The sequence below is a fragment of the Leptosomus discolor genome, chromosome 17, assembly GCF_034619465.1.
Source record: "Leptosomus discolor isolate bLepDis1 chromosome 17, bLepDis1.hap2, whole genome shotgun sequence".
NCBI lineage: Eukaryota > Metazoa > Chordata > Aves > Leptosomiformes > Leptosomidae > Leptosomus > Leptosomus discolor.
Genome location: NC_141407.1, coordinates 7694934 through 7720813, shown reverse-complemented (window position 1 = coordinate 7720813; position 25880 = coordinate 7694934). Strand labels below are relative to the sequence as shown.

Genomic DNA, 25880 nt, shown 5'->3' with positions numbered 1-25880 from the left:
CCAGACAGATGGATTTCTTTCTTCTGGGAGGATTTATTTTTAAATCAAGGGGCTCACCTCCCTGTTGGTCCAAGCACAAAGCATATGTGTATTGAGGAAAAAGCCCAAACAATTGTTTGATGCTCCCGCCAGCTGTCATTATTTCCTGGCAGGCTTACTGTTAGCTGGTGTCTGTCCTGAAGCCGCGTGTGCTGGAATCAGAAGATTGAATGACAATCCAAATTTTCATTAAAAGAAAAAAAACAAACATGAAGAAAAAAATATTTGCTTTCATGATTCCAGGAAGCTTGAAGACTTGAAGTAACCACGCTCTGAAAGCCAGGCAAAGGAAGCCAAAATATGTTATTAGCATTTTGAACATGTTCATTTTTAAGTCCCTCTTGTATTTCAAAGGTAATTTCTGAGCACTTCAGGGTGATGATTCTGCTTTGGTTCACACACAGCCAACCTACTGCTGGCAGCAGGTGCAGTCAAAGGCAGACTGAGCCCGTGGGGCACAATAAGATGATAAAGTGAAAGTCAATTTGTCACTGGTTGTAAAGGTGAAGAAATACCCTGACAATTAAAGAAGGCTCTTAATGACCTGCTCTTCTGATCACAGAAGCCTGCTTTCAGCTGTAGCAAGCCCAAGAAGATAACGGGAAGAGGGGAGAGACCTCTAGATGGCTGTAAAGATTTGGTATCTGGGGGGGAACAACATCCAGCATTTTCAGCTCTGATCTGCAGGAGATGCCCCTCGTGTTCCCCCATCTCCCATCCCTGAAATGAGGTGGGCAGCCTCATCCCAGGTACGAGGGATGAGAAGCAGCCCGATTTTGGTGAAAACTGTCAGCAGGTACGACATACAGGGATGAGATTCAGACTGCGTTTGAGGACCATGTGAAGACAGCACTTAGAGCCTGCCTCCAAGCTGGGGCCAAGGACCCAGGAGAACAGGACAGAGCTCGAGTAAGATGCCCTCAATACCTGTGCACCCGTGAGGATGCAGAGTGCCGATGCCATCGCTGAATGCCTCAACAAGGCCAGCAAAGGCAGCCGCAGGACATGCGTTATCTCAGCACACGCGCAACGACTGAGCGGTTAGTGCAGTCAAGAGAAGGAAAAGGAATTAGTTCCTCCTCTTTTATGTGGAATAAAAACCAGGACGCCTCTGCCTGTCATCCTGTGACCTACGGTTGGTTTTACCTGGGTATATGCCCTAAAAACTCCATATATGTAATATCAAATCTTTGAAGCAATAAATTCTCCTGGATTCCTTCCTGTGAACTGCTCTATCAAGGTTGCCCTTTACCTAGTTAATCTTAAATCAGTGCAGTCCCTACAGGAGGTTTCTTATTGCTGGATTCAGCTCAGTTGGAAAAAAATCCCACAAACTGCCCCACAAACAACCCTGTCCTTAAGTGGCATCCTCAATCCCGACCCTCAGTTCTTCTGTTGCTCCAGCCTGGAATCACCCTGAGACACGGGTCTTGCCACTAGTGGGTGGTGTTTTATCCTGCTGGGCTCCCTGGAGCCCACAGGCAATATCCCATGTCACAGGAGATGGCTGCCATACAGCTAGTACAGGCCTTTAAGACACAACTTCCTCACATTTTTTTTGAACATGAGAGCTTTTTAACTGTCCTCTTCTGTGCTTGCAAGCTAGACTAAGGACGATTTCCTGGAGAGCAGTATCTCCAGCTGTGAAATCTTTTCACAATGTCCAAGCAAAGATCTGTGGAAGTGGTATTTTTAGGTCCTCTGGCCACTATGAAATGCATTCTTTTTATATTCCTTATATAACCTTCATCTGAAATAGCCAATAGGCTTTGGAGTATTTTCGACAGCTTTCATATCTCCATGGTACAAAAAAAAAAAGGCAAATAAGTTTTATGGCCTGCATATCATCTCTGACAAAAGCAACTATTGCTGCTATTAAGCTTGCAAGTGCACACACAGGCACAGATAGCCATGAACAACAGGAGGCAGCAGGGACAGCTCAGCAACGTGGCACTGCTGAGCCAGGCAATTCTGCGTGCCAGGCTGGCCAGTTCCCTCAAGGCCGAGTGCAAGTATCACCAACCAGTTTGGGAATTCAGGCCACAGGCCGCACAGCCTCCTTCCACTCATAGAGGCTGGAGGAGGAAGGATAAAGTGTGGGTATGTTTAAAACCCCTCTCCCCATTCCTAATTGAGGTGTGACCCTGATAATCATAAACACACCTAGCACCTGAAAAATTGCCAGCCAAGCCAATAAAAATGGCAATGTACTGTCAGCTTCGTTAGGTGTGGAGCGAGCAGGAGAGCTCGGTACAAACAAGACTGCAGTCACGTCCTTCAGTTCAGTGTCCTGTCTAAGAGAGAAGAGGCTGCTGGGGTCAACAGTGTGCTCCCAGTTCAAGCCCAGGAGGAGAAGAGCTCTGAGTCTAACCTGGGTCTTTCGGAAGGAGGGTGGTTTGGGAACTGTATTTCCAAGGCTTAGTCTGGGTTTGGACCTGGAGTGATGCCAGGCTTGCCTGATCACGGCTGCTTCATCAGCTTTCAGAGGCCCGAGGCCACTCCTAACTTGGGAGATGAGTCGCAGAAGATAGGGGTTACACAAACAGTGGGCTCCGCAGGCCATGCTCCATTTCAGTCCCTCACGTCTGGCAGCTCTGCCTGGCTGGGACCTGCAGTCCTTTGTGACCTCAGGGACACATGAAGACCAGGGAGCCTTTCTGAGCCTGGGGCACCCAACACCAGATGACTCTGGTCTGGGGAGCTGTTGCGATTCCCTACCTCCTCCTCCTAGAAACTGCTATGGGTGTGATAGACAGTGCAAGAGCTGCCTGAGGGACATGTCTTGAGAGACACCCACAGCAGAAATCCTCGTGAGTTGGACAGGAATTGCTCACTGTGGCTGCCAACCCAGGTGTTAGCATTGGCTGGAACATGACATGTTCCCCCTCACTGATGGGGAAAATCATCACAATAAAGTAACTCTCTACTACACTTCTCTGTTCCTCTCCAGGACTCTCCAAACCTCACTGTGCCTTAAAAACATGCATTAATTAATCCTGACAAGGGGTTAGTATTACCATTAACCAATGACATGGAGCACACTGGTCCATGCATATCCTAGGATCCACTCAGACCTGATTTGAAGAGGATACAAAGACTGAAAGGTCCACCTAAAGAGATTGGAGGTCCCCAATTCACGCACCAGCTAAGATCTCAAGCAACTGAGAAAAAAAGCTTGAGGTAGAAGGAGCAAAGAGAAACCTTAGTGTCAGACCTTAGTGTCAGACCCAGAAGCCCTGACCCTGGACTACAGCACTTACGGCACAGATAAAGGACAACCATTGGGATCCTCACTTCTGGATGGTTTTTAGCTCTCTCTTGAAAATACTGTAAAGTGTGGGACTGAAGTGACATCTTCTGAGCTGGGAGAGCACACTGGAGACCTGCTGTGCTGCCTCCATGCCCATGGAGGAGGCAGTGGAGACAGGTCCAGCATTGGCTCTTACATTTGCATTGAAACCCTACAATTGCATTGAAATCCTGTGTGCAGCTCCTCTCCTCTCCCTTCCCCTCGCACGGGCAGACCTCGCCCAGCACTACGGGACTAGTGGCTCTCCGCTGTGATGCTGAGCTGCCCAAAACGGTTGTGTAATTTGTGGGGCCCAGAGGTTCCGCCTGCACCCCAAGGACCAGAGCCCCTCTTGGCCTGAACTGCACATAGATTATCTTTATTACAGGACTGTTATGTTTGCATAGTTTAGAGATTTAATATCAGTTTAAAGCCTTCTCTGTCAGCAGTGCTGTTTGAAGTCATGCTCTCTTTTCAGCCTCAGCTTGCCAAGACTGTAAAATGTTTATTGCTAATGGTGGAAAAGCTTAAAGAAGCCAAGATAACTTTCCCAGGCTGGGTATTAAGACTGTTCAGATAAGTAAATGAGTGAAGACTATTACATGGACTTCATTAAATATCAACCAACGCCAACAGCCATTCATTTATAACACAACGGCAGGGTGCAGGAGCACCCAGGAGCAGAGCTGAGAAAGGTATGAATCGCATGTGCTAGGAGATGAACACAAGAAGGGCTGGATTCCCCATGGGGCTCCAGGTGTGGCTCCCAAGGTCAGGCAACACAACTCCTGACTGAATCTCCTGCAAATACTGTAGATTTGGAGCTGGTGAAGTGGCAGAGTTGGTACGGCTCATCTCCTCTTGGATGCATGGGGTGCAGTATGTCCTTCTCCCTTCTGCAGCTGTGGGTAAGGACAAAACTCTCCAGCCAGTGGAGGACTGTCAGTGCCTGGATGTTTGTTTTCAGTTTTTAGCGTTTACTTCCTTATAGACAGGTTCTGCCTTTACTGGTTTCCAGTCACAGGATGCTGACACCAGGCAGAGTAAATGAAACAAAGTCTTGCTACCGTTCCTGTGATTTCATGTGCCAGTACTTTAGCAAACTCCCTCTACAACTTGGCTTGGTCCTTGAACCTCTCACTTCCATTCACCACCCACCGCTCTCCTTGATTTCAACATTCCCCACTTAAGGAAAACTGAGGTTACTTCATTCAGGGACCATCTCCAAATGGTATTTCACCTCCAGTCCTTCTTCACAACGCAGTATTCTCACTTCTACTTTCCTTCTTTATTCTCTCTTACCTGCCTAAAGCCCTTGCTCCTCTTTTAATATGCTTTTTCACATCTCTCTCAATGGGATTGCTACTGATTCTCACTTGTTTTCCTGCCCTTCTTGTCCCCCAAAGCAGAGCTTCCTTCACACGTCACTCCTTTCAAATGTCCCTGCTTACTCCTAACACCCTGTTGCAGCAGCTATTAACCAGTCAGGTCTGGAACAGCCACTTCCCTGCTAAATTTTCCTCCCTTGTTGGAGGGGTGCAAATTCCAACCACATTTTGCAACCTGTAGCACAAATTCCTCTTTGCAGCTCCGGTATTTCCCAGCTGTTTGGTGTTTTGAAGCTTTTTCTCAGATCAGCCCTGCCTCCCTGCAAATTTCAGCTATTAGCTGGATTAGATGCATCCAGGAACCTCCTTCATCCTTTCAGCTGTGAGGTCACAGACTCATCTCCCCAACATACACCTTTTCCCTCCCTCCAAACTGTCTGCAGCTGCTAGCTTCAGACCTGCTTACCTCTGCCCTGGGACTCTGCCTGGCTACTTCTCTCATGCTTGTGTTGCAGCTCTCTGTGCCCAGGAGCAGTATGAATGGAAACAGGAGCAATGTTAAGGCTCTCGTCCTCCTGAGGTCCCTTCCAACCTCATTTATCCCACCATCTACTGGAAAGGGCAAAGCGCAACATCACAAACAGGTCCAATTCACACAGATCCAAACTGGTCCCAGCTTAGGGTACCAGCTTGCACTCAGCTCTGAGCTGTCTGGGCCCAAAGCAGGGCTGGACTGGAATGTCAGCATGGGGTTGAACCAATGTACTCCCCTTCTCTGAAACGTCTCTCTGCAGGTACACACCTGTGGCACACTCAATTTGTCTCCATGCCGACATATCTCCTGCCGGGCACGATGTCACTGAAACATTTTCCACTTCTGAAGGATGAAACCTTGGAAGAGAAATAAATCAGAGCTGAATCTCAGATGCTGCAGAAGGGCCTTGTTTCCCACTGCGGGCTCCTGCGATTCCTGCTCTTTGTCCAACTATCTTTGACTCCCTCTCCTGGCTAAAAACACGGGTTACAGCCAAGAGAGAGGAGCAGAGCCCACCGAGCTCACAGGGGCCCTCCAGCCTGGGGATAGCCCCCAGCACGATGCTGAGCCTGTTTTGCAATCTAACTCTGCGTCCATTGATCAGTGGGGTTAAACGTATCATTTTTTCCTCCTCCCCAGCACTCCTTGTTGAACCCTTTTTAATGCAGCAAGCCTGGGAGTGACCATCTTTTTTATTTTTATTACAAATCCTATGCAGAGAAGTCACGCATCACCACCTGAACTCCTGTGGGATATGGCTTTCTGTCCTCTCAAAACCCAACCCAAACCAAACCCTCCAAAATGTCCCATTTAGTCCCTCTGTTGGCGTTTAAATTCAGGCCGCAGCCAGCACATCTCTCGGGACCTGCTCCTGTCCCACTGCAGGAGCTGGCTGCACTTGCCTGGACCCTGCTGGGGGCTCCCCTAGCTCCGACCAGGTCATTCTGCAGCTGCTCTGGCTTTCGGCTCGCCGGGGACCTCTGGCTGGCAGGGAGAGGCTCTGGGCCCGCAGATGGTGCTGCGGCCCTGTTCCCGGCCGCCTTTCTCCTCTGTTGGCGGTCTCAGAGGACGCTCCTGTCTCAGAGGTACCGGCTTGGCCACAGACGGGGGAGGACGGCCCAGCTCGGGCAGGGAGAGGCCCTGAGGCCATGCCAGGTCACCACCCGAGGGCTCCTGCTCTCGGCCAGCTCCAGGGGGCTTTACATAGAGAACGGTGCCTTGGTGGCTCCCGGCGGAGGCAGTGAGGTAACCTTATGGCAGAGGATGAGGCGGAACCAAAGGGCAGAAGCGCCCCCCACGAAGCGGTCTCGGGGCTCCCTCACGCCGTACGGCGCAGATACCAGAGACGGGGGGAAACCGGCATTGCCGGCCCCAGGCCGAACCACAGCCGCGCCGCGGGGCGCTGCCCGGCCCGGGGACAACTTACGGGCGCGGGGACCCGGCGGGAGCCGCTGCCGCCTGGAGAGAACCGGGGAGCAGCGCCGCGGGGCCCGCCCCGCCCCGCCCCCCCGCATGCGCGGCGGGTGCGTCATTTCCGGGTGGCCGCTGTAGTTCCGGGGCGCCGCTGCCTGGAGACGGCGGTGGTGCGCGGGAGCGCTGCGGTACGGTGGTGGGGCCGAGGGTGCTGGCGGGGGGCTGCGTGGGGGTGCTGTGGGGCGTGGGGTCGAGGGTGCTGGAGCTGAGAGGCTGTGTGGGGGGAGTAGGTGTGGGGGTGATGCTGGAGCTGAGGGGCTGGGGGGGGGGGCTGGGTGGGTGTGGGGGTGATGCTGGAGCTGAGGGGCTGGGGGGGGGGCTGGGTGGGTGTGGGGGTGATGCTGGAGCTGAGGGGCTGGGGGGGTGGGTGCGGGTGATGCTGGAGCTGAGGGGCTGGGGGGGGGGCTGGGGGGGGGGGTGATGCTGGAGCTGAGGGGCTGGGGGGGTGGGTGTGTGGGTGATGCTGGAGCTGAGGGGCTGGGGGGGGTGGGTGTGGGGGTGATGCTGGAGCTGAGGGGCTGGGGGGGGTGGGTGTGGGGGTGATGCTGGAGCTGAGGGGCTGGGGGGGTGGGGGTGGGGGTGATGCTGGAGCTGAGGGGCTGGGGGGGGGGTGTGGGTGTGGGGGTGATGCTGGAGCTGAGAGGCTGGGGGGCTCTGCCCCCTGCACCCACCTCTGTACCCGGAGCGCTGGCAGGGTGCAGAGGCTCCTGCGCTGCCTGCAGACAAACACTCAGACCGTCGGGGCAGGGGCCAAGGGTTTAGGTCCTGCACAGCCCGGGCTGTAACGAGGTGAAACACCATCTCTGGGAGTGGTCCCGGCACCTCAGGACCTTCCCTGGGGCACCTGGGGAAGGTGTGGTGGAAGTAAGCGATTCAGATCCCTGTTACTGCAGGAGAAGGCTGGTTATGTGGGCAGGTATTATTCTGACAGGCAATTCCTGTGTGACACCCAAGAGTAGTACGGAGTGTGCTGTGAGTGACTCTGAATAGGAGTAGATCAGGGAAAAAAAGACATATTTTTCCTTTCCAGTCCCAGGTAAAGCTACAGGAAATATGCCAGGCTTATAACTGTATAGTTTTTCAATCTATCCACTTGCTACTAGATTTGGAAATTCAGCTTGCGGTTCAGAAATGTTGGCAGCACACTGAAAACTATATTAATCCTACCTTAATACCCATGCAGTGCTGGCATAAATTACATAACTGTAACTTTCTTACCTGCTCATCCAGTCTGTGAACTGCAGCCATTTATTATATTCCTGAATGCTGCTCCTCCTGAGTTGCTCAAAATGTTCACGTGGGCAGACATGCTGATTGATGCGCATATTTGCCAGAGAAGTTAATGAAAACTCCTGGCTGTCTGGGCTCAGCTAGGAGGGTTTCCCAGAAGACGGTGTAATTTGACCAAATGTGAGAATCCTGCTGAACTGGGATGTGTTTACTTTCCTTTAGGCTCCAATTGGACACAGGAAATAAATGTTAAGTCAAATTAAGTTCTGTATTTTGCAGTGAAGCTGTAATTTTGTATTTTAATTTCATTAATTTTTTAATTTGGTTAGGTTTCATCCAAGGTAGTTTTCTACCTGCTATGCAGGATAAAGAGATTAAAGAAACCTGCACTTTCTGATCCTAGGAAGAGAGTTAAACTGTCTGAACTGTGCTTCTGGCTGTAGTGCTGGTTCCTCAGCCAGGAAACAGAGGGATACAGGACATAATAATAAATACGTAAATAGTAAATATGCTTGTTAGTCTGTGGGATTGTTTGTGATGTGTGGTGCTTGGTTTTTGACAGATTTCTGCTACATTATGTCAGGAGACAGCGACTGCACCAGGACAAGTCCATCAGCGGGGTCTCCATCGGACAATGAGTTCTTGCCAGATCGGCCAAAGTATGTTTGCTCGCTGTCTCCTGATCTCGTTACCAAAGCCCGGGAAGAGCTCCAAGAGAAACCTGAATGGAGGCTCCGTGATGTGCAGGCACTCCGAGACATGGTGTGCAAAGACTACCCCTCCCTGGGGACCTGCCTGGACGATGCTTTCTTGCTAAGATTCCTCAGAGCCAGGAAATTTGATTATGATCGAGCGCTTCAGCTTCTGGTGAACTACCACACCTGTAGGAGGAGCTGGCCCGAGGTCTTCAATAACTTGAAGCCGTCGGCCATAAAGCCTGTCCTGGAGTCTGGTTTTGTCACTGTGCTGCCTCGTCTGGACCCGGAGGGACGCCACGTTGTCTGCATCCGTCCAGGTACTGACATGCATGAATGTCTTTGTTCTCCATCTTCGAGGCGTGTCTGGGCCAGAACGTTGTTTCCTGCTCTCCTGTGACCAGTGGTTGCTTACACAGAGAACGTGGGTTCTCTTTGAAATTTGAAAAGCGAACTCTGTGAAGGGACACATCTGTCATTAGCTGGCGTTATGCCTGTTCCTTTTCCTGTGTCAGCAATAACTGCAGTTATGTCACAATGAAAATGTGGTGAGGTGGGCTGATGAAATATTAGGTGATTCAAGAAAAATTGATGTGTAGTAACTCAAATTGAAACGGCTGCCAGCCTACAGTTAGAAGCTTGTAATTTGGTTTGACAATAAGTGGAGAGAGGAGCCTATGGCTTTGACTTCCATGTAAACAATTGGAGCCTTCCATGTGCTTTTGGTGCTGCCAGGCTTGCTGTAAATTTGTCTTCATTCATTCTTCTCTTTTCCATTTACCTGCTTTCTTTCTGAGCTGAAACTGCTGCTTATAAGCTGTGCTGGGTGGAGAACGGGGTTTTTAAAACCATTGCCTTTGCTCCCTGAAGTAAACATGAGTTGCCATTTATCTCTTGCTTAAGAAAAGCTGCTCTGAACTAGGACTGTGGCTATTAAAGACTAACTTTTAAGAGTCCAGGAAAATAGAAAATCAGTTTTTGGAATGTGTATTGTTAGCTTATATTTACTCTCCGACTTACCATCCATGTCTTGTAACCTCAGACAGATGGACACCCAGTAATTATCCGATTACTGAGAACATTCGTGCCATATACTTAACGTTAGAAAAACTCATTCAGTCCGAAGAGACCCAGGTGAATGGAATTGTAATCCTGGCAGACTACAAAGGAGTCAGCTTATCTAAGGCGTCTCATTTTGGTCCTTTTGTAGCCAAAAAAGTGATTGGAATTCTTCAGGTAAGACCTGAACTGGTGGGAAAATAAGCTTGTGCATTGTAAATGACTGCTGCTGTGTCTAGACTTCTTGACTATGTCACCAGAAACTTAAGCATCTTGGCTTTTACTAGCAGAGTTAAATCATGTCTCTGCCCAACCAGTTTCTCACGTCCTTGCCAGTTTACGTCGCTTGCCCTTTTTTTGACTTTTGCATCCCTAAAACTGAATTTGCATTAGAAATGCAAACTTTGAGATGGTGCAGAGAAAAGTAGTTCTGCTAGGTGGTGGTAAGGAAGAGAAAGAGCAGTGAATTACAGTTAGAGAGGACACCGTTTCGCCTGAATGCTGAGGAATGGGTTGCTTTTAATGGTTCCTGTCAGCCGAGATGGAGCTGACCACAGGGCAAGTGCAAGTTCAAGTACTGCTGCAAAAATTCTGCAGAGAGGACTTTTGAATGGGTGTGATTTGAGGAGGATTTCCATCCACTCCCCGAAGGAAAAGAGGCTTCTTCAGCATAGGGGGCTGGAAAAGAGACAGCAATAAAAAGGATCTCTGACTAGGTGTTTGGGAGGAAAGTGATGGAGAGCAAGTTAGAGCGAGTGTGTAAACACAAGTGGAGTTGTACAAAACAGGAAGGTGAAAGGAGTGAGGAGTAACCTGGCCAGAGGTCTGATGATTTTAGTTGATGTTCTACCATACTATCTGGAGGAGTGAGATGAAGAAAACTTCTCGAATGGGTTCGCTCCCTCATTACTTTTATTCTGGCCTGAGCTGGTTATGTTCTTTGTTGGATCCAGGGGGTAAAAGGAAGGATAGGGGGAACCAGGGGAGTTTGTGGAGATGAGACTAGTGAGTTTATGAATGCCCATATTAGAACTCGCTCCTTTAAATTATGACCTAAATGTGTCATTTAACTGTCATTTAAATGTAATTTAACATTAAGGTGTTGCATCAACCTTGCTGAGCTGCCTCTCTTGTGAAGATGAGCTCATTCAGTGACCTTCATAAGGAGACAAGTATTCCTGCAGTGCACGTTGTCCGCTTTTCACTCCAAGCAGTGACTGCTTGCTTTGTATATGTAGAGCTGGTTGTGAGGGAAACTTCACTGTGGCACGTGAGACCTTAAGTGTTGATCATGAGCTTTTGCTTTGGAAAAATGTTTTTGCAGATAAATTTCTTCAGCAGAAATCCCATAACAGGTGTTTTAAACTGTGTGGTATAGTAGACACTATATTGTGTTGTGCTGGCAGCAGGGCCTGTTTACCTTTGGCAGTTAGCGTGACAGAATAGTTGGAATGGCAGAAAAACACTGATACTAGATTTCTTCCTTGTATAAAACCACATTTTTATAGTATCTTGGGCACCAAATCCTGTAGTTGGACACACTGTTACAACCAGACTGCTCTGGCTCTGAGCGTGGTGCACTCCTCAGAAGCTGGGGTCATCACTTTGTAACTGCATCCTTATCAGGGTATCGGGGTTGGGAATACTGGAAGGACAGTGATTACCTTTGTCAGGGGAGATGAAGAACATGACGATTCACTGACAGCAATATATTTCTCGATGCAAGGTTTTCTTGTCTCTTGACTTTGTTTTTATGCCCACAGATCTCATCCTAAGACTATTCCCTATTACATGGTGCGTTTCTGTTGCCGTATTGGTTCACATTGGTACCTCAGATGAAAGTTTGGGAGTCAGTGGGTTGTGCTGGCAGCCAGTCTCAGGAGATTTTAGAAAGAGGAAGATGGCGAATGTTTTTTAAACCACATTATAAAAATCTTCTTTACCCTTCAGGATGGATTCCCAATTCGAATAAAAGCTGTTAACATAATAAATGAGCCTCGTATATTCAAAGGCATTTTTGCAATCATCAAGCCTTTTCTGAAGGAAAAGATAGCAAATCGGGTAAGGATGTGTGTCATTTTAACGTTAATGTTTGTAAGTTCCTTGCTTGGCCACTGCAAGTACCCATTGAAAAACTTCACAGCTAGAAAAATGTTGGTGCCATTTACTTGATCTAACTGGTCCTTTCTAATTTAATTTTTAAAAATATGTCTGTTGGGAAAATTCTTCATGAGAGAGAGGCTTTGAGGAATTTAATAGTGGCATAACATTAATATGGAACTTTAGTACATATGCTGTGTATTTGGGACATTAATTCCATCCCTGGAGTTGGATTATTTTGGCAAGTAACGCTTTGTTTATGAGGTGGTGTCACAGGAAATCTGTGTTGCCCCTTCCTTGCTCTTCTCCCTTACGCAAGTGTCCTGTGTGGCATGAGTGTTCTCTACTTAGGACTGGATGTGGTTGCAAAGGATGATGCCTTTTTCCACAAGGATAAGTACTTATAATCCCATGAACGAACTTGGGTACGAGCTGAGCTTCGAACCTCGGCACAGACTAGCAAATGTCAAGTCTCTTTTGCCGGGCTTTGAGCTGCGCTAGACTTGGATCATCTCACTGTGTCTAACTGCACCTGCCCAATGGTGTATGTTGCCACTTGCCCATAAAGACATCACTTCTAAAATTTGCCCTTTAGCTCAAAATAAGCTTGTAATTTGCTGTAAAGTGTTTGATGTGCACTATTAAAGCTCTCTCCTGCTTTCTTCTTCAGTTTTTTCTTCATGGCTGTGATCTGAATTCCCTTCATCAAAACATTCCTCCAGTGATCCTTCCTGAAGAGTACGGTGGTACTTCAGGGAAGCTGGACATCTCCGCATGGAATGAGCTGCTGCTAGCCTCTGAAGAGGACTTTCTGCACGATTTCTCACAGCTGGTTCTCCCATGTGACAGCTCTCCCCATGACATGCTAGTGAGTGGGGATGCTGATGAAAAGCAGTGTGATGATTCTTTGCGAGGCATGAAACCCCAGCTCTATTACTGTTACTAACAAACCAGTGAAGGAAAGTTTTCCAGCACAGTTAAGATCTGTTCTGATAGGTGAAGTCGTGAACTCTGCCTTACTCCTAAACCTGCAGTTTAGGAACAGACCGCTGAGGCACTTTACACTGTAGAACCAAAGGAAGCTGAAGAGGGCACAATGGGGGCAGGGCAGAGTTCGGGGAGGATAAAGGCAAAGAGCACAAGTTATGTAGAATACTTGAGGCTCATCAACCTCTATGTGAATGATGCAAACGGGCCTATTCTTTCTAATGATAAAGAAAAAAAAAAATCTTGCAGGATGGTAAGCTTGATAGTTTCTTATCCCCTCCCCACACAGATGAAAAGTGACAACTGATTTACTCGCTTTGTGACCATTCGTTCCCTTCCCTTTCTGCAAACACTAGTAATCCAAGACAAGAAAATTGCTTTTGAACCCTGAAAAATGTAGTTCTGTCTGTGAAGATTGCTTAAAAACTTAAGTCTAACTGGGCCTGTCCTCCATCACTTGGGTCAGATTGTGAGTGGGCATTTCTGAAATATCTCAATGAATATTTGTCTCAAATTAATACAGAGCAAACATTCTTATCCATGAGTATCAGTATGGAGATCATCTCTGAAACTTCCTCATGGTAGGAAGAACTATAACTGGTGGATTAACTACTACAACATCTATGCCAAGGCTTATAAACAGATGCAATCTTCATTTTCAGAAAACAGAAGTTTTTCAGATCAAGTACTGAGGCTTTTGATTAGGTAACAGCTTCAAATAACGAGGTTCAGGACCAAATAAGAAAAAGCTGTGTCATCCACCTTCCCACATTGTCAGTTGTTCTTTTCTTCAGCTGGTTGTGATGAGGTATTGGGTAAGTAATTCATACACAGAATTTGTGAGGCGGTTTTGTAGCAGCTGGCATATGATGAATAGAAGGCAATACTTCATGTAAGACAGCAAGGTGCTTCTTTAGCTTGTTACTTTGGGCAGAATTTGAGTTTAAGTCTGTGAAACCAAATGCAGACAAGCTATTTGAAAGCACATTCTTAAATTTCCTGGTATTGTAGCATTTTGTTCGCTGTGCTTGTCAGCTCTTTTGTGAAATGTTACAACTTTGTTTTCAACTTTGTCTTTGGTTGTCATGTTCCTGTATGAAGTTAGTTTAATCATCTCTGTAATATTTACCTGTAGCTTGTATGCCTGTGCTTCTAGGTCTTTGTCTAGAGACAGAACTAAGACTCCGATGTCAAATCAGGGTAAGATACCTATGTCTAAATAAGCTGTTCCCACTCCCCAGGTTCAATCTGTTTAATGGTCTTGAATTAGAACTTAACTCTCACCACACTCTTTGCACATGTTTTTCTGCACTATAATAGTGTGGAGGTGGGAAACCTCACTAGGTCCAGGAAAGCACACCCAGTTAACTTCAAGGTGAAATATTTCACTATTTATTTGGTGAAAAAGAACATCTCTTCTAATTGAAGACTCATCTCTAGAGCACTTTCTCTGCCTAAAATCCTTACTTAGTGCCAAGTGTGATTATAGGTACCAGTTACGTTTCTGTACATATAAAACTACAGCATCTTGAGGATTTCAGACGTTCATTTTTCAAAGTGCCAAACTCTGTTTTGAATGTCTGTCTTCCTCTCAGTCCCCCTACAGCCTGACTGCACTGCCAAAAAGAGACTCCTCTACCACTGTAATGACTTCCTGATCTGGCAGCAGACCTCATCCTGGAACTAGGGGGTAGCAAATGCCATACGTGTCATCCAAGCATTATAAAAGAAGACTGTGTTTTGAAAAGGGGTAAACCATGAAGCTTTTTTCTGGGTGGCAGTTCAGAATTTGTGGGAGCAGGGAACTCATGACTTGAACTGTTTTAGATTAAAGGTGGGAAAAGAGTAACTTTCCTCACTGAAAGCACCTGATTTTTCCTACCTTTCCTACCTTCGTCAAAGAGCAGTAAGAATTGACTTACAGCTTTGACCTTAAGTTTGAAGGGGGAAAAAAACCCCAACCATTTTCATCTACTTAAAATAAGGTAGAAGAGTACTGCTAGCCACTCCTCATTTCTGACCAGAACGTGCTGCATATTTTGCAGAGATTTAATTCAGTTCTTTGTGCCAGCTAGCAAGACAGTAGCACACAGCACCAGGACTTAGAAAAGTAAGTGGCTGCTCACACTGTAACTGCCAGAACAGGGAGAGTGGCGTTTATGTTGTTTTAGTACCTCTTACTTCCAGCCACAATGTACAATTAAAAAAAAAAAAAAAGATGGACCATTTTTCCTAGAGGTGAAGGCATGACTGGTATTTGATACTCTTTCCTTAATTGTGCTGCAGGGGTTGAAGTGGTATTTTGACAGTTAACCTATAAGAACAGCTACTTTGAGCCCCTTATGTAACTACTAGAGAGGGAGGCTGAATATTCAAAATTCACTTTAGCATCCTTCAAAAAGAAAAAAAACAACCTAGTGGTGGCCAGCAGAAGGCAGAGGAACCTCTACAGAAACCAAACCCTTTTTCAGGCTTTTACATTCTCTTGCATGCCTTAAATAGTAGGCAAACTAGATCCATTTCTATCCCCTTTTCTCCTCAGCTCACAGAGACTAAGAATAAGCATATGATTTAAACATAATAGATAAGGCTGCTGAAAAATGGCCTGTCTTACACCTCCAGAACTCTTTTCTTAAAGCTGGCTGCTGGGCAGTTGATGTCAGGATGCTTGAACTAAGCCAGGCTTACCTTTGTCGAGCATCTGTTACTTCTAATTTACTCTTTCTTGGCTTTAGAACTCAGACAGACAGCGTTGCAAAGTTACTGAGCTGTATGTCTAACCCTTTTTAGGTTTGTAACCCATGCTTGGCTTATAGAAAGCACAGCTCTGTCTGATATGTGCCTGACTACTGAGCTGAGAAGGCTCTTTGAAATTTAGCACTTACTAGCAAAGAACTTCATTTGTTCCCAAATTTTCTCATGTCAGCATCTGGAAAATAAACACTTGTTTTAAGCATAAGAGTCTCCTTATCTGCAAGTTAAGATAGGAAAAGCTTACAGGTTTGTGGGGTTTTTTTTTTTTTTTTTCACAGCACTAAAACTGATCTGTTCTTTTTTTTCCCACTTTAAATAACGTTGTTTCCAGAGGTTATATGCCTTGCCCAGTACATAAGCCATCCCTGCCAAATCCAACACTTAATAAAGATACTTGAACTGCATTGGGCAGCCATGGCTTTTGGCATTCAGTGGGACAAAAGGTAGCTGCATCCTGTACATAGAAGTACTTGAATTTATACTCTTGCAAATGGGTGTTACAAACCCTGAGGTATTTTCAGGAACTGGGTGAAGTATCGTTCTGTTAAGTCTCATTTTGGCATGAGTTAATCATAGTGTTATTCAAACTAATAATTTTGCCTTCTGTTGTATGTGGGCCTAGAGGTGTTGGGTGGTTAAGTGTACATCTTCTTTTGACAAAATTTATTTTTATATTGCATTTTATAAAAGGGAGTGGTCAAAATGTGTAATTTTATGATGCATGACTAGGTGATTAAACACATTGTAACAGCTGCTAATTTGATATTTTAAATGCTTGCCTTGTGTCATGTTGGGGTATTTTGTCGTAAAAGTCACTAGTTCCGTGCTAAACACACAGTTACAACTAAGCATAATCGCCACTGCATTACGTTAGAAAAAGGTGTTGCTTCCTCCTGCAGAACTAAATTTTACTTGAACTGTACCTGAGCAACTTCAAGGAACAGGATTTAACATTCAGAGAATTACAGGGAAGATGCTGGCTGTTTCAAAAGAAATATGTTATGACTTACTGTTTGCTGCATGGAGGAAACATCCAGTCACATCCAGCAGGATGCTGCAGCAGCTAATTAGCATTTTAATCACTGTATGCAGTATTTTGCAGGGGAGAGTAACTGCTGCTTCTTAACACTTCAACAGAGCTGGGGCAGTTTCAGTAGTTAGTCTGCTTTATTCAAATGAGTTTACAGTGCAAATGCCTTAGTGCCAATAATAATCATTTCACGTACATTATTTTTGTAAGCATAGTAGACAAGTGAAATCAATTAGAAGCTCTTTTTTCACCATAAAGTTGTTTAAGCTAGTCATACACTTACCACTCAATATTTGGCAAACATACTAAAAAAGTTACCATAGAAGTTGCTTCTTAGAAAGAGCAAGTCTGTTCTTGAACAGAATTGGAGTTAACCAGTTTTACAACCTCAGAGTTCTGTTCTTTTGGTGAGGGATAAGGGGAGTTTTGCCACAACGCAGGAAGGCAAGTAGAATTTAAATAAACTTTTGCTTTAAGTAAACTTTGCAGTGGAATGTAAAATCAAGCAGCACAGCTTACACTTCCAGGAGCTGAAGCGTTAACATACTAGTGCATTATGCTGAATATAATTGTTCTTTAAAATATATTAGTTCATATTTAGCTAAATGTTACTTCTATTCAATAGAAAGGTTGTGGCTATTGGACAGAACAGGTATTTTCTTTTGTGCTTTGACAGCAGAGCTGTAGTGAATTTTAAAAATACAATAATAAGATAACCATGACTGAAGGTTAAAATAGAAAGATAACTGGTAACAACTTTGGTCCTGCATTAAGCTTTATGCAATACAGAACATGCAGGTGCACAGGAAATTAATATCGATATAAAAACCAGTAACATAGTGTAACTAAAGCAATACATGAGCGTTTTGGCTTTCAGCAAAAAGTTCCCCACTTCTGTAAGCTCAGGGGCAGCAAGTTAACTGAAGGCCCGATTAGTAAGGACAAGAGGAGCCACGAGGGTCCAGAGATAGAGGAGGAGACAAACCCAGCTGGAGGTTATCTTCACCCACACGGCTGGCCACTTGCTTGTCATTGTCTTAAAATCCGCATCAGGGCTAAAAGGTAAAGAAGTCAATTAACAGATACTGAAGGCACCTTCCGCTATTCCTTGCTACCTCTCATGAATCTGAGGTTCTGACAATCATTTGGGAGACTCCAATGCAAAAGCCTTTGTGGGAGCACGGTGAGAAACAAACCAGCAGTTTCCTGTGGCTCCTTCACAGGCCTGTCGTTCTTGGTACCCAGTTTTCAAAATCAGCCTGCCTGCATACATTGATGCACTACTCTTAAAGGAAGTATTTGAGTGAGCTATGCAATAGACTCCTGCTGGCTGCTGCTCTGCTAGCGTGTTTGCTAATTTATACACTATGGCAGTCCTGGGGCGAGGGGTTATACAGCAGTAGAGGACATGTCTGAGTGCTCCCAACAGATCTAGGAAGTCATCTCTCTGTTTCAGTGGCATGCATGGTGTCCCTGCACATCTCTCCCAGGGTGAAGAGCCAGTACCATTAGGCTGGCCTCTGACAAACTTCCCAGGAGACCACCTCAAGCCAGTTCCCTGTGTATCCCTCCTGCTGCTTGCCTGTGAAGGATGGTAACCACGCCTTCTGCCCTTGCAGCTGTGAAGCAGTCTGCTAGGGCTACGGCTGCTGACCTTGTCTTTTTGTACAGGTCTTTTACATCTTGTTCAGCAACACAAAATTGAGAAGGCACAACTCCAGTGCAGCTGGCACCGGGACAGCACCTTAACCAGCTTGGCAGACCTAGCCTATAGGGCAGGAGTCTCCTATCCACCTAGAAACACTGGCTGGCACATACAACCCATCACTTTCTGTCTTGCTCTTACCTGTACCAGTTGGTGAGTGTCATCATGATGTAAAGAGAGGCAAGAAAGAGCATGAAGTGAAAGAAGGTGTAGCTGTACTGAACGCCGTCCTTCTCATTATCCACGACACGGCGCACTTCTCCTTCCTCTGCAGCCCCGCTGCCTGCTCCCAGAGTCTCCTCCAGCATGGCAGTGTCACTGCCAGACAGGGTCAGCTTGTTCACCTGGCTGTTACTTGAAGAGCGAATGCTGCAGTGTAACATAAAGATAGACATGGTTAAAAACTCCTTTGTCAGTTAGCTATGGTGGCCAATAAAGCAACAGACCACAATGAACATCTGGGACTAGCAAATAACATTTTTTAAATCCATCTGGAAACACAATGAATCTCCTGAAAGAGATCTGTTTTCCTCTGAGCTTTTGTTAGCCTCATTAAACACTGTTCCTAGTCCAGGTCTTGTAACACATTTTGTTGTTTTCTGAACTGGGCTAATAAAGCCTATCCTCATTCACAAAACAGAATCCAGAAATGGCAGCTGGGTATGAATAAATGCAGGTAAATTTTTCAGTAGACCCAGATCCAAAGAAAAAAAGGCATACAAATCCCAATTGGTTATCATTTGATAGCAGTGCACATCCTACCTGGAATATAAGAGGCAAAGGACAAAGATAACTAATCCAACAACGCTCTGGGCGTCCCACCACTGCAGGGACTTGGGCGGAGCTGGAGTAGCAGGTACAACAGTGGTGTTTGCCGGAACAACTGTGGGCGTCGCTATCTGGGTAATGATGTTCAGCAAACTTGGGTTACAGCTTCGTTCTGAAAGGGATTTCAAGGCAGATTAAAGAGATGAGCTTTGCCAACATTTAGCTAAGAAAAGATGACAGGTAAGCTTGCAGTTTTCCATTCCCTTTATCTGCCAATCTCTTCGATTCCCCAGAGGCAGCAATGGCATGGAATATTTTTCCTTCCTGTAAGCTAGGCAAGGGTGAAATAAATACATAAAATCAGAATGCCCTGACACTGTTCTCCTTCCCCTCACAAATACCCCAGTTTAGTTCTGGAAAGAGGCAAGGCGCTGGTTTCAGTAAAGTCAGCTTTACTGCCTCACCAGATTTTATCTAGACAGATCAGCAGTCCCCACACAGCGATCTGTAATAACTACAAGCCCCATCAATAGCTGCTGCTTTCACACCCAAATACGTTAGTCAAGACAGCCTGTTGCTTACCAGGCTCATTGGACATGGCTGACCAAGTGAGATACATGGTGTAGAGCGTGATAACAGAGGACTGGAGGAGGCCAGAGTGAGGCTGATGTTCCTGTTCAAAGACAAAACAGCAAGCCAAGGTCAAAACAGCAAGTTTCACCTACAGTTGGACAGTTTTACCCTACTGATTCAACAATTATTAGCACGAAAAACTGTTATTTTTTTAGAAATGCATTGGGCTTTGTTCTGTCTTTCAAAGACCAGAAGAAACTCCTGTGGAATACAATTTATGCGGTAAGCAACTCAAACAGGGAAGGAATAAGCAAACCAAATCCAGTTTTTCTACACCCAAGATTCAGTTACGGGTTCTTACTGAGTTAATTCCAACTCGCTTAACAGTTTTGTAGATATGAATCTAGCATGAGCAATACCAGTTCAGAATCAAGTAACATGAAAGCTCCCTCTCATATTAAACACACCCATGCATTCCCAGCTTATTTTGCTTTTCCATAACAGCTTTCTCTGTTCTGCCAGAACCTTCACCACTAAAACCGTGCCAGCAGTCCCCCACATGTAAACAAAGTCCAAAATAATGTCAGCCAAAAAAAGCCTATCAGGAAATATGTCACTACATAGTGCATTGGTTTCAGAGCAAGATTTTTTTTAAATGTTCCCAGCTAGCATAGCTAGCACAGCCAAATTTTAGAGTTCTTACGTCTGACTGAATCGGTACCACATCTTTCTTACTTCCCTGCTTTGTATGTCAGAAGAAAACAGCAGAGAAAAATAATACCTGAACTTTTGGAAGGACAGAAACAACGGAGACAGCAATGCACAGGATCGTATTAATGCCTATGAAGAACTTGTTCTCGGTGCATTCATCAGGCTTCGTGTAGAAAACAGAGAAGAGCACAACAAAAACCAGCGACAAGGCATAGAACAGGCTTGTACAGGACAGCAGAGCTGGAGGGGGAAAAAAAATTAACAGTTACCATACGCATGTAGTTTAACAGTACATCTAAGGTGATTCAATGACCAGCTACAATGAGACAGCCCCACTTCCTCACTTGGAAGTCTGGTTCAGAAAACTAGACTCACAGAATGCATTTTTATTTGGTATGGCTGGCTCACTAAGCAGTATAGCTCAGAGGAAAGCCAATGCTGCCATCAGGGGAATAAGACCTGCCTTTCAGCAGCAGTTTAATTGGTTCAACTGATGTCCAGCCACAGCGGCAAAACGAGAATGCTTTTTGCACACTTCTCATGGGCTATTTACAAGCCCTGAATTCCCCCTTCTATGCTAGAGGCCACCCATTTTCATTTTGTTCTGCTCTTCTTTATAAGGAGCTACAACACGCTGTTGCAGCATTCATAGCTGCGAGCAAAGAACCACACAATTAGCACTTTGTAATTTAGCGGTCAGCTCGGGAGCATGTGCTGAGGCATGCTGTGTGTGGTACTGCAGCCACTGTCCTGACAGACCCGACTTCCCGAGGATCTCGGTAGGGGAGGTGACAAAGCAAATTTAGAATTGAAGAGATCCAGGCTACCGGCTCTGCACTCGCACTGAAAACTAGCCAAGTGTTGTTCACTATGACTGTCAGCCTGCTGATCACAAGCCTAAAATATTTTGCATTTTATTTAATGAGAAAAAGGCAACACTGCAGCTTTTAATGACAAATGTTTACGGTAGCGACTCAAGGAGACTGTGGAGTGAAATACTAGGTAAGTTTGCGAACGAGTAAGTGATACTCTGCGGAGTACTGGCCAGGAGAAACAAAGCCTTTACAGGTTAAGATTCCTACCTGCATACCAACATTTAGAATTTCCCTCCTCCATTCTGTCAACCCAGCTCTCATTCCAGGAGTGAGCAAAGTCCACTAGAAGCACCAACTGGATAAGAATGAAGCAGAAGGCTCCACAAATGCCAATAACGAACCAAGCTAGAAAAGGGAGCAAGAAAAACAGCATTACCTTTCATCATTTGCATGCTGCCCCAGGTTTTTTTAAAAAAAGCTAATTATACTGCAGACAAATAGTGAAAAAAATCTGAAACTATACAACTATATTTAGAAATGCAGATACTGTTAATCACTTCGGCCTCCATCCTGCAGAAGCATGCAAGGAGTCCCAGCTATTCAAGGGTGCAGCCTATGCCAGTCAAGCTGAGCATGGGAGGGTTTAGCCCAACATGTTTTCAGAATGAATGCAAGATCTAACACAAGACATCTTTGTGCACCATCACTCTGAGGATCAAAAGCCCTTTCAAATTCCTGTGATGTAGCCAAACAGTAAAAGTTTCTTGCACAGATTTTTCAGAGTCCAGGGTAAAGTATTTAGCGCTTGTCAGTGTTCTGAGCTGTCTCTAGTCTAAACAGTGTCAGAAGACTCAGCCTAGTAGTGACCATGTCATGGAGTACTCAATTATTAATACCCAACACCTCTGCACTTGAGGTTGCTTAGCGCTCACTTGGGCTCCAAAACACCAGATGAACCAAGTTACTCTAAAGAAATAGGAGAGAATCAGTGTCTTCTAAAAGGTAACTTCCACTATCACAACTGTAGCCTGGCTAAGTCTGTGAAAAGGTTTCAGTTTCTTAAACAGAATTCCACGATGAAGTATTAACCGTACCTCTTGTGAAAGGCCCTTCAGGAATGTAAAATGCTCCAACCATGATAGCCACAATGGCAGCTATTTTGAAGAACCAGAACCTTGAAAAGAAGATAAAAGTTGAAAATATTGGTCTTACTCTGCACACAATGGTCAAATTTTACATGATCTGCAAGCAACTTGCTGTTCAGAGATGAGTGTCTAACAGAAATTTAAAGAAAAAAAGTTGTGTTCAGTGGGATTACAGATAAAGATGTTCACCAAATTGGGGGAGAGGATCAATACGTTGGAGACATGGACTGACAGAAACCTCAAAGTTCAACCAAGGTAGAGTGTTGCAGCTGGGACAGAAAAAAACCCATGTGCAACAGGACAGACGGGGGCCAACTGGCTAGAAAGCTTTGCTGAGAGAGCAGCGCCTGCTCCAGCGAACGGAATGTGAGTCCGCCGCTCATCCTGGTGGGGAGGAAGGCTAACTCTGCGCTCTTCAGCTTGCAGAAGAGAAAAGGGAGATTTAATTGCTGTTTTCAGCTACCTAGAAGAAAGGTGTAAAGAAGACAAACCCAGACTCTTGCAGGCATACAGTGGCAGGACAAGAGACAACATATGCAAGCTGCAAACTGAGGAACTACAGTTAGATACTGCAAAAGATTGCACAGGTTGCCCAGAGAGGTCAAAGCATCCCCATCCTTTTGAGACATTCAAAACTCAACTAGACAAGACCCCAAATAACCTGCTTCACGTTGGTCCTGCTCTAACCAGTGGGCTGGATCATACGATCTCCAAAGGTCCCTTTCAAATTAAATGACTCTATGATAATTCAGTCACCTAGCCCAGAACCAACCCAGTTAAACCAATCAGAAATCAGTTTCCGCTGGCTTACCGAGTCAGTGAATGACCCAGCGAGCGGTAGAGTCAGCGCAAGGATGGTGATAAAACCTAGCTGGAATCTAGCATCTCTGTGGAAACACAGAGGGGTGCCCAGAGCACTGCCCTTCTCGTCATCCAATCTTGAAGCATTATCAGTACACTGAACATGTGCCATAGGTAGGAAGCTTCTTAGGAGACTGAACTGTTACTCTGTATTCAGTTCAAAAGAATCTCAAGGCTGTCAACGCACACACAATTTCCCACTGTGTTCAGCAGAGAAACTTGAGAGAGAAAACAAGTTGGAAGACCAGACAGCTGGCTCACACACGTACCCGTTGTGTATCGAGGCTCTTGGATCATTACTTGTTTTTACTGCTATCATGAGCAGAGAGAAGAGAAAGAAGAACATTGCCATGGCAAAGCTGATTCGATAGACAGCTCTGTATCCAACAAACACATCACAGCTGACAAAGCCATCCATATGAGGTATCCGGGTATGAAGCCCCTCCTCACAAAATCCAGGTATCTGAGTAAAGACACATTTAGTTGTGAATGTACATCTGCATTTGCAATGACACTCTAAGCTCTCTAACAGCTAAGGCTTTCAGTCAGTTGTCTTCTGGGAAATCTGATAACAAAAGACCACGTGCCTGCACAGACCTTATTATCATCTTTCTTTCCCCATGTCATCACTAAAAGCATGCAGGAAGATTAAGATACCAAAGCAGCAGGCCTCTGGTAATGACTGGCAATCTCCAGGTCTGGTCAAGTTTCAGAGACCAGGCATGTAGTTAAAAGTGTACATTCACTGAAATTTGCTATTTCAGCTAGAAGCTGTGCAGTACACAGTCTCTTAACTCAGGGGGCATGGCACATTTAGGTGTTTGTGCCTCATGTAAACCATTCCAAATGAAGAGAGTCAATAGTCACTGGCACAAGTAATGGTTTTGCTAACAGTTAGAAGGAGGTTTTCCTTCCATACCTTTTTCAGCTGCTCTTCCATCCCTGGTGCCAGCATAATGCAGGCAAGAACAGTACTGAGGAGGAGGAGGAAGGCATAGATAAGACGCGTCACTGTTGAATTCTTGCTGTTGGGACAACATCGGCACAGTAAACACGAGGCACCGCTGCACAGACAGGGAATCTGAAGGACAGAAACAGAAATAGTAAGGGCATTCCCCTCGCAGCTGACACCGGGGTGCTCGACGCCACCGAGAGGAAAACCCAAACGCCATTTAGAGACACTCGGCTCCCTGCCGGACCACACGGATAAACCGTCTAATCGGCATTTCTGACTCACACGGTGTTCGAAAACACCTGTAGAGAATCTGCCTTATCAGCCTGGGCGCCGCTCCCGGGGTCTGCCGCCTGGCGGAGGCCAGCAGCGCGCCGCGGCTCCGCAGCCCCCGACATCGCCTCGCAAGGGCGGGCCCCTCCTGCTACCGGCCCGCCTGCCGGCCAGGCGAGCCCCGCGCCCCTCGGGAAGCGGCAGGACAGCCACAGCCTGGCGCCCGCTCCGCTCCGAGGGGCTGAAGCCGGCCCCGGCTCCCGGAGGGAGGGGAAGGGGGGCCGCGGGAGGGGAGCAGCGGGGTCACCGGCCCGGGGCTCGAGCCTGGCCGCCGGCGGAGGCTCCGCTCCGGGCCGGGCCCGCTCCCCGGGAAGGAACGGGGCGGTCTGGCGTGGCAGCCGCCGCGCCGCCACTCACCCAGCTGGCCAGCGAGCAGACCCCCAGCGCCGCCCCCATGGCGCCGCCGCCGAGCCTCCTCCAGCCACTTCCTGCTTCTGCCCCTACCCCGCGGCGTCAGGCGTTCGCCGTCCAGCGCCGCCGCCGCTCATTGGCTGTCCCCGCCACGCTGGCGTGCCCGGGGGCGGCCGCCCGCCAATGACAAGGCAGGATGGAGGCGCGCGCGAGCAGGAGGCGAAGCAAGGGACGGCGAAGGGCGCGGGAGGGGGGACTTCTTGTTTGTGCACACTTCTTCCGCCTTCTCCAACGCACGGAGAAGGGACGCTGATTGGTCGGAATGGTGGTGAGTGGGCGCTCCCTCCGGCAGAACAGCCAATGAATGAGGCTGATGGGCAGGCCCCGGCAGCCATTCGCTACCTCCCGCTCCCTGAAGCCGCTGGGGGCGCTCGGCGGTGCCTTGGCGCTGGGCCGTTGCCATGGCAGCAGCGCGGGCGCCGCGGGCGGGCAGGCGGCGGGGCGGGCCTGTCGCCGGGGGTGCTACCGGCCGCCCCCGGGCCGCCCCCGGCACACGCGGGGTTTGGGGCCGAGCGGGTGGCCTTTCCCTGCCCCCGAGCGCCGACAGCGCGCCGGGCACCCTGGCGCGCCCCGCCTGCGCGGGTGGAACTGACCCCCTCGGGTTCCAGAGGGGACAGGGCGTTACCGGGCGCGGTGACAAGCGTCATGGCCATGCAAAGGTTGCGCTGAAGCGGTGTGAGTTACACCTGCGTCACCGCTGGAGCACTGACCTCACCGGAGGAACAGCGACGAGCAGGGTGCCGGAGGAAGCGGGCGGGCGGCCTCCTGCCGCCTCCCGTCCAGCCGGGTGGAGCCCAAGGGTGCGCGGGATGGCCGCGCTGCTGGCGGGCTGGGGACGCGGCTGGCACCTGCCCTGCCTGAGGCCCTGCGGCCTGCTCGGCCTCTGGGAGCTGCTTTGGCTGGGCCGGAATCTGTAACTCATGGCCACTCGTGTCCCATCGTGATATGGACACGAGCGCTCGTGCCGCAGAGCTTGCGTCACGTTGCCGCCCCTTTTTTCCTGCGTGCTTTGCCGAGCGCTGAACGGCCTCCGTGTGTTTGGGGCTGGGTGGAAGCGGGAAAGCTCACGAGGCTCTCAGAGGTGGAG

At 47.4% G+C, this 25880-nt stretch overlaps 2 protein-coding genes across 5 annotated transcripts; one reads left to right on the top strand and one right to left on the bottom strand.

Annotated features, from left to right (window-relative positions):
- The first annotated feature begins 8470 nt into the window (after nt 1-8470).
- TTPAL (alpha tocopherol transfer protein like) lies at nt 8471-15694 on the top strand. Of its 3 annotated transcripts, XM_086474656.1 has the most exons (5): nt 8471-8909; nt 9632-9825; nt 11599-11709; nt 12419-12616; nt 13892-15694. In XM_086474656.1, the coding sequence occupies exons 1-5, from the start codon at nt 8471-8473 to the stop codon at nt 13901-13903; spliced, it is 954 nt and encodes a 317-aa protein (XP_086330782.1). In that variant the 3' UTR covers nt 13904-15694. The 3 variants fall into 3 exon arrangements, with proteins under 3 accessions (XP_086330782.1, XP_009944495.1, XP_009944494.1); XM_009946193.2 differs by having other exon boundaries at nt 9632-9723; nt 12419-15694; XM_009946192.2 differs by having other exon boundaries at nt 12419-15694.
- A 943-nt stretch (nt 15695-16637) lies between these two features.
- SERINC3 (serine incorporator 3) lies at nt 16638-24783 on the bottom strand. Of its 2 annotated transcripts, XM_086474515.1 has the most exons (11): nt 24740-24783; nt 24017-24178; nt 23367-23560; nt 22186-22265; nt 21359-21496; nt 20347-20516; nt 19575-19665; nt 19085-19164; nt 18987-19048; nt 18366-18593; nt 16638-17574 (listed from the first exon to the last, which is right to left on the bottom strand). In XM_086474515.1, exons 1-11 carry the CDS (start codon nt 24776-24778, stop codon nt 17436-17438), a joined length of 1383 nt encoding a protein of 460 aa, XP_086330641.1. In that variant the 5' UTR covers nt 24779-24783; the 3' UTR covers nt 16638-17435. The 2 variants fall into 2 exon arrangements, with proteins under 2 accessions (XP_086330641.1, XP_086330640.1); XM_086474514.1 differs by having other exon boundaries at nt 18987-19164.
- Nucleotides 24784-25880: the final 1097 nt, after the last annotated feature.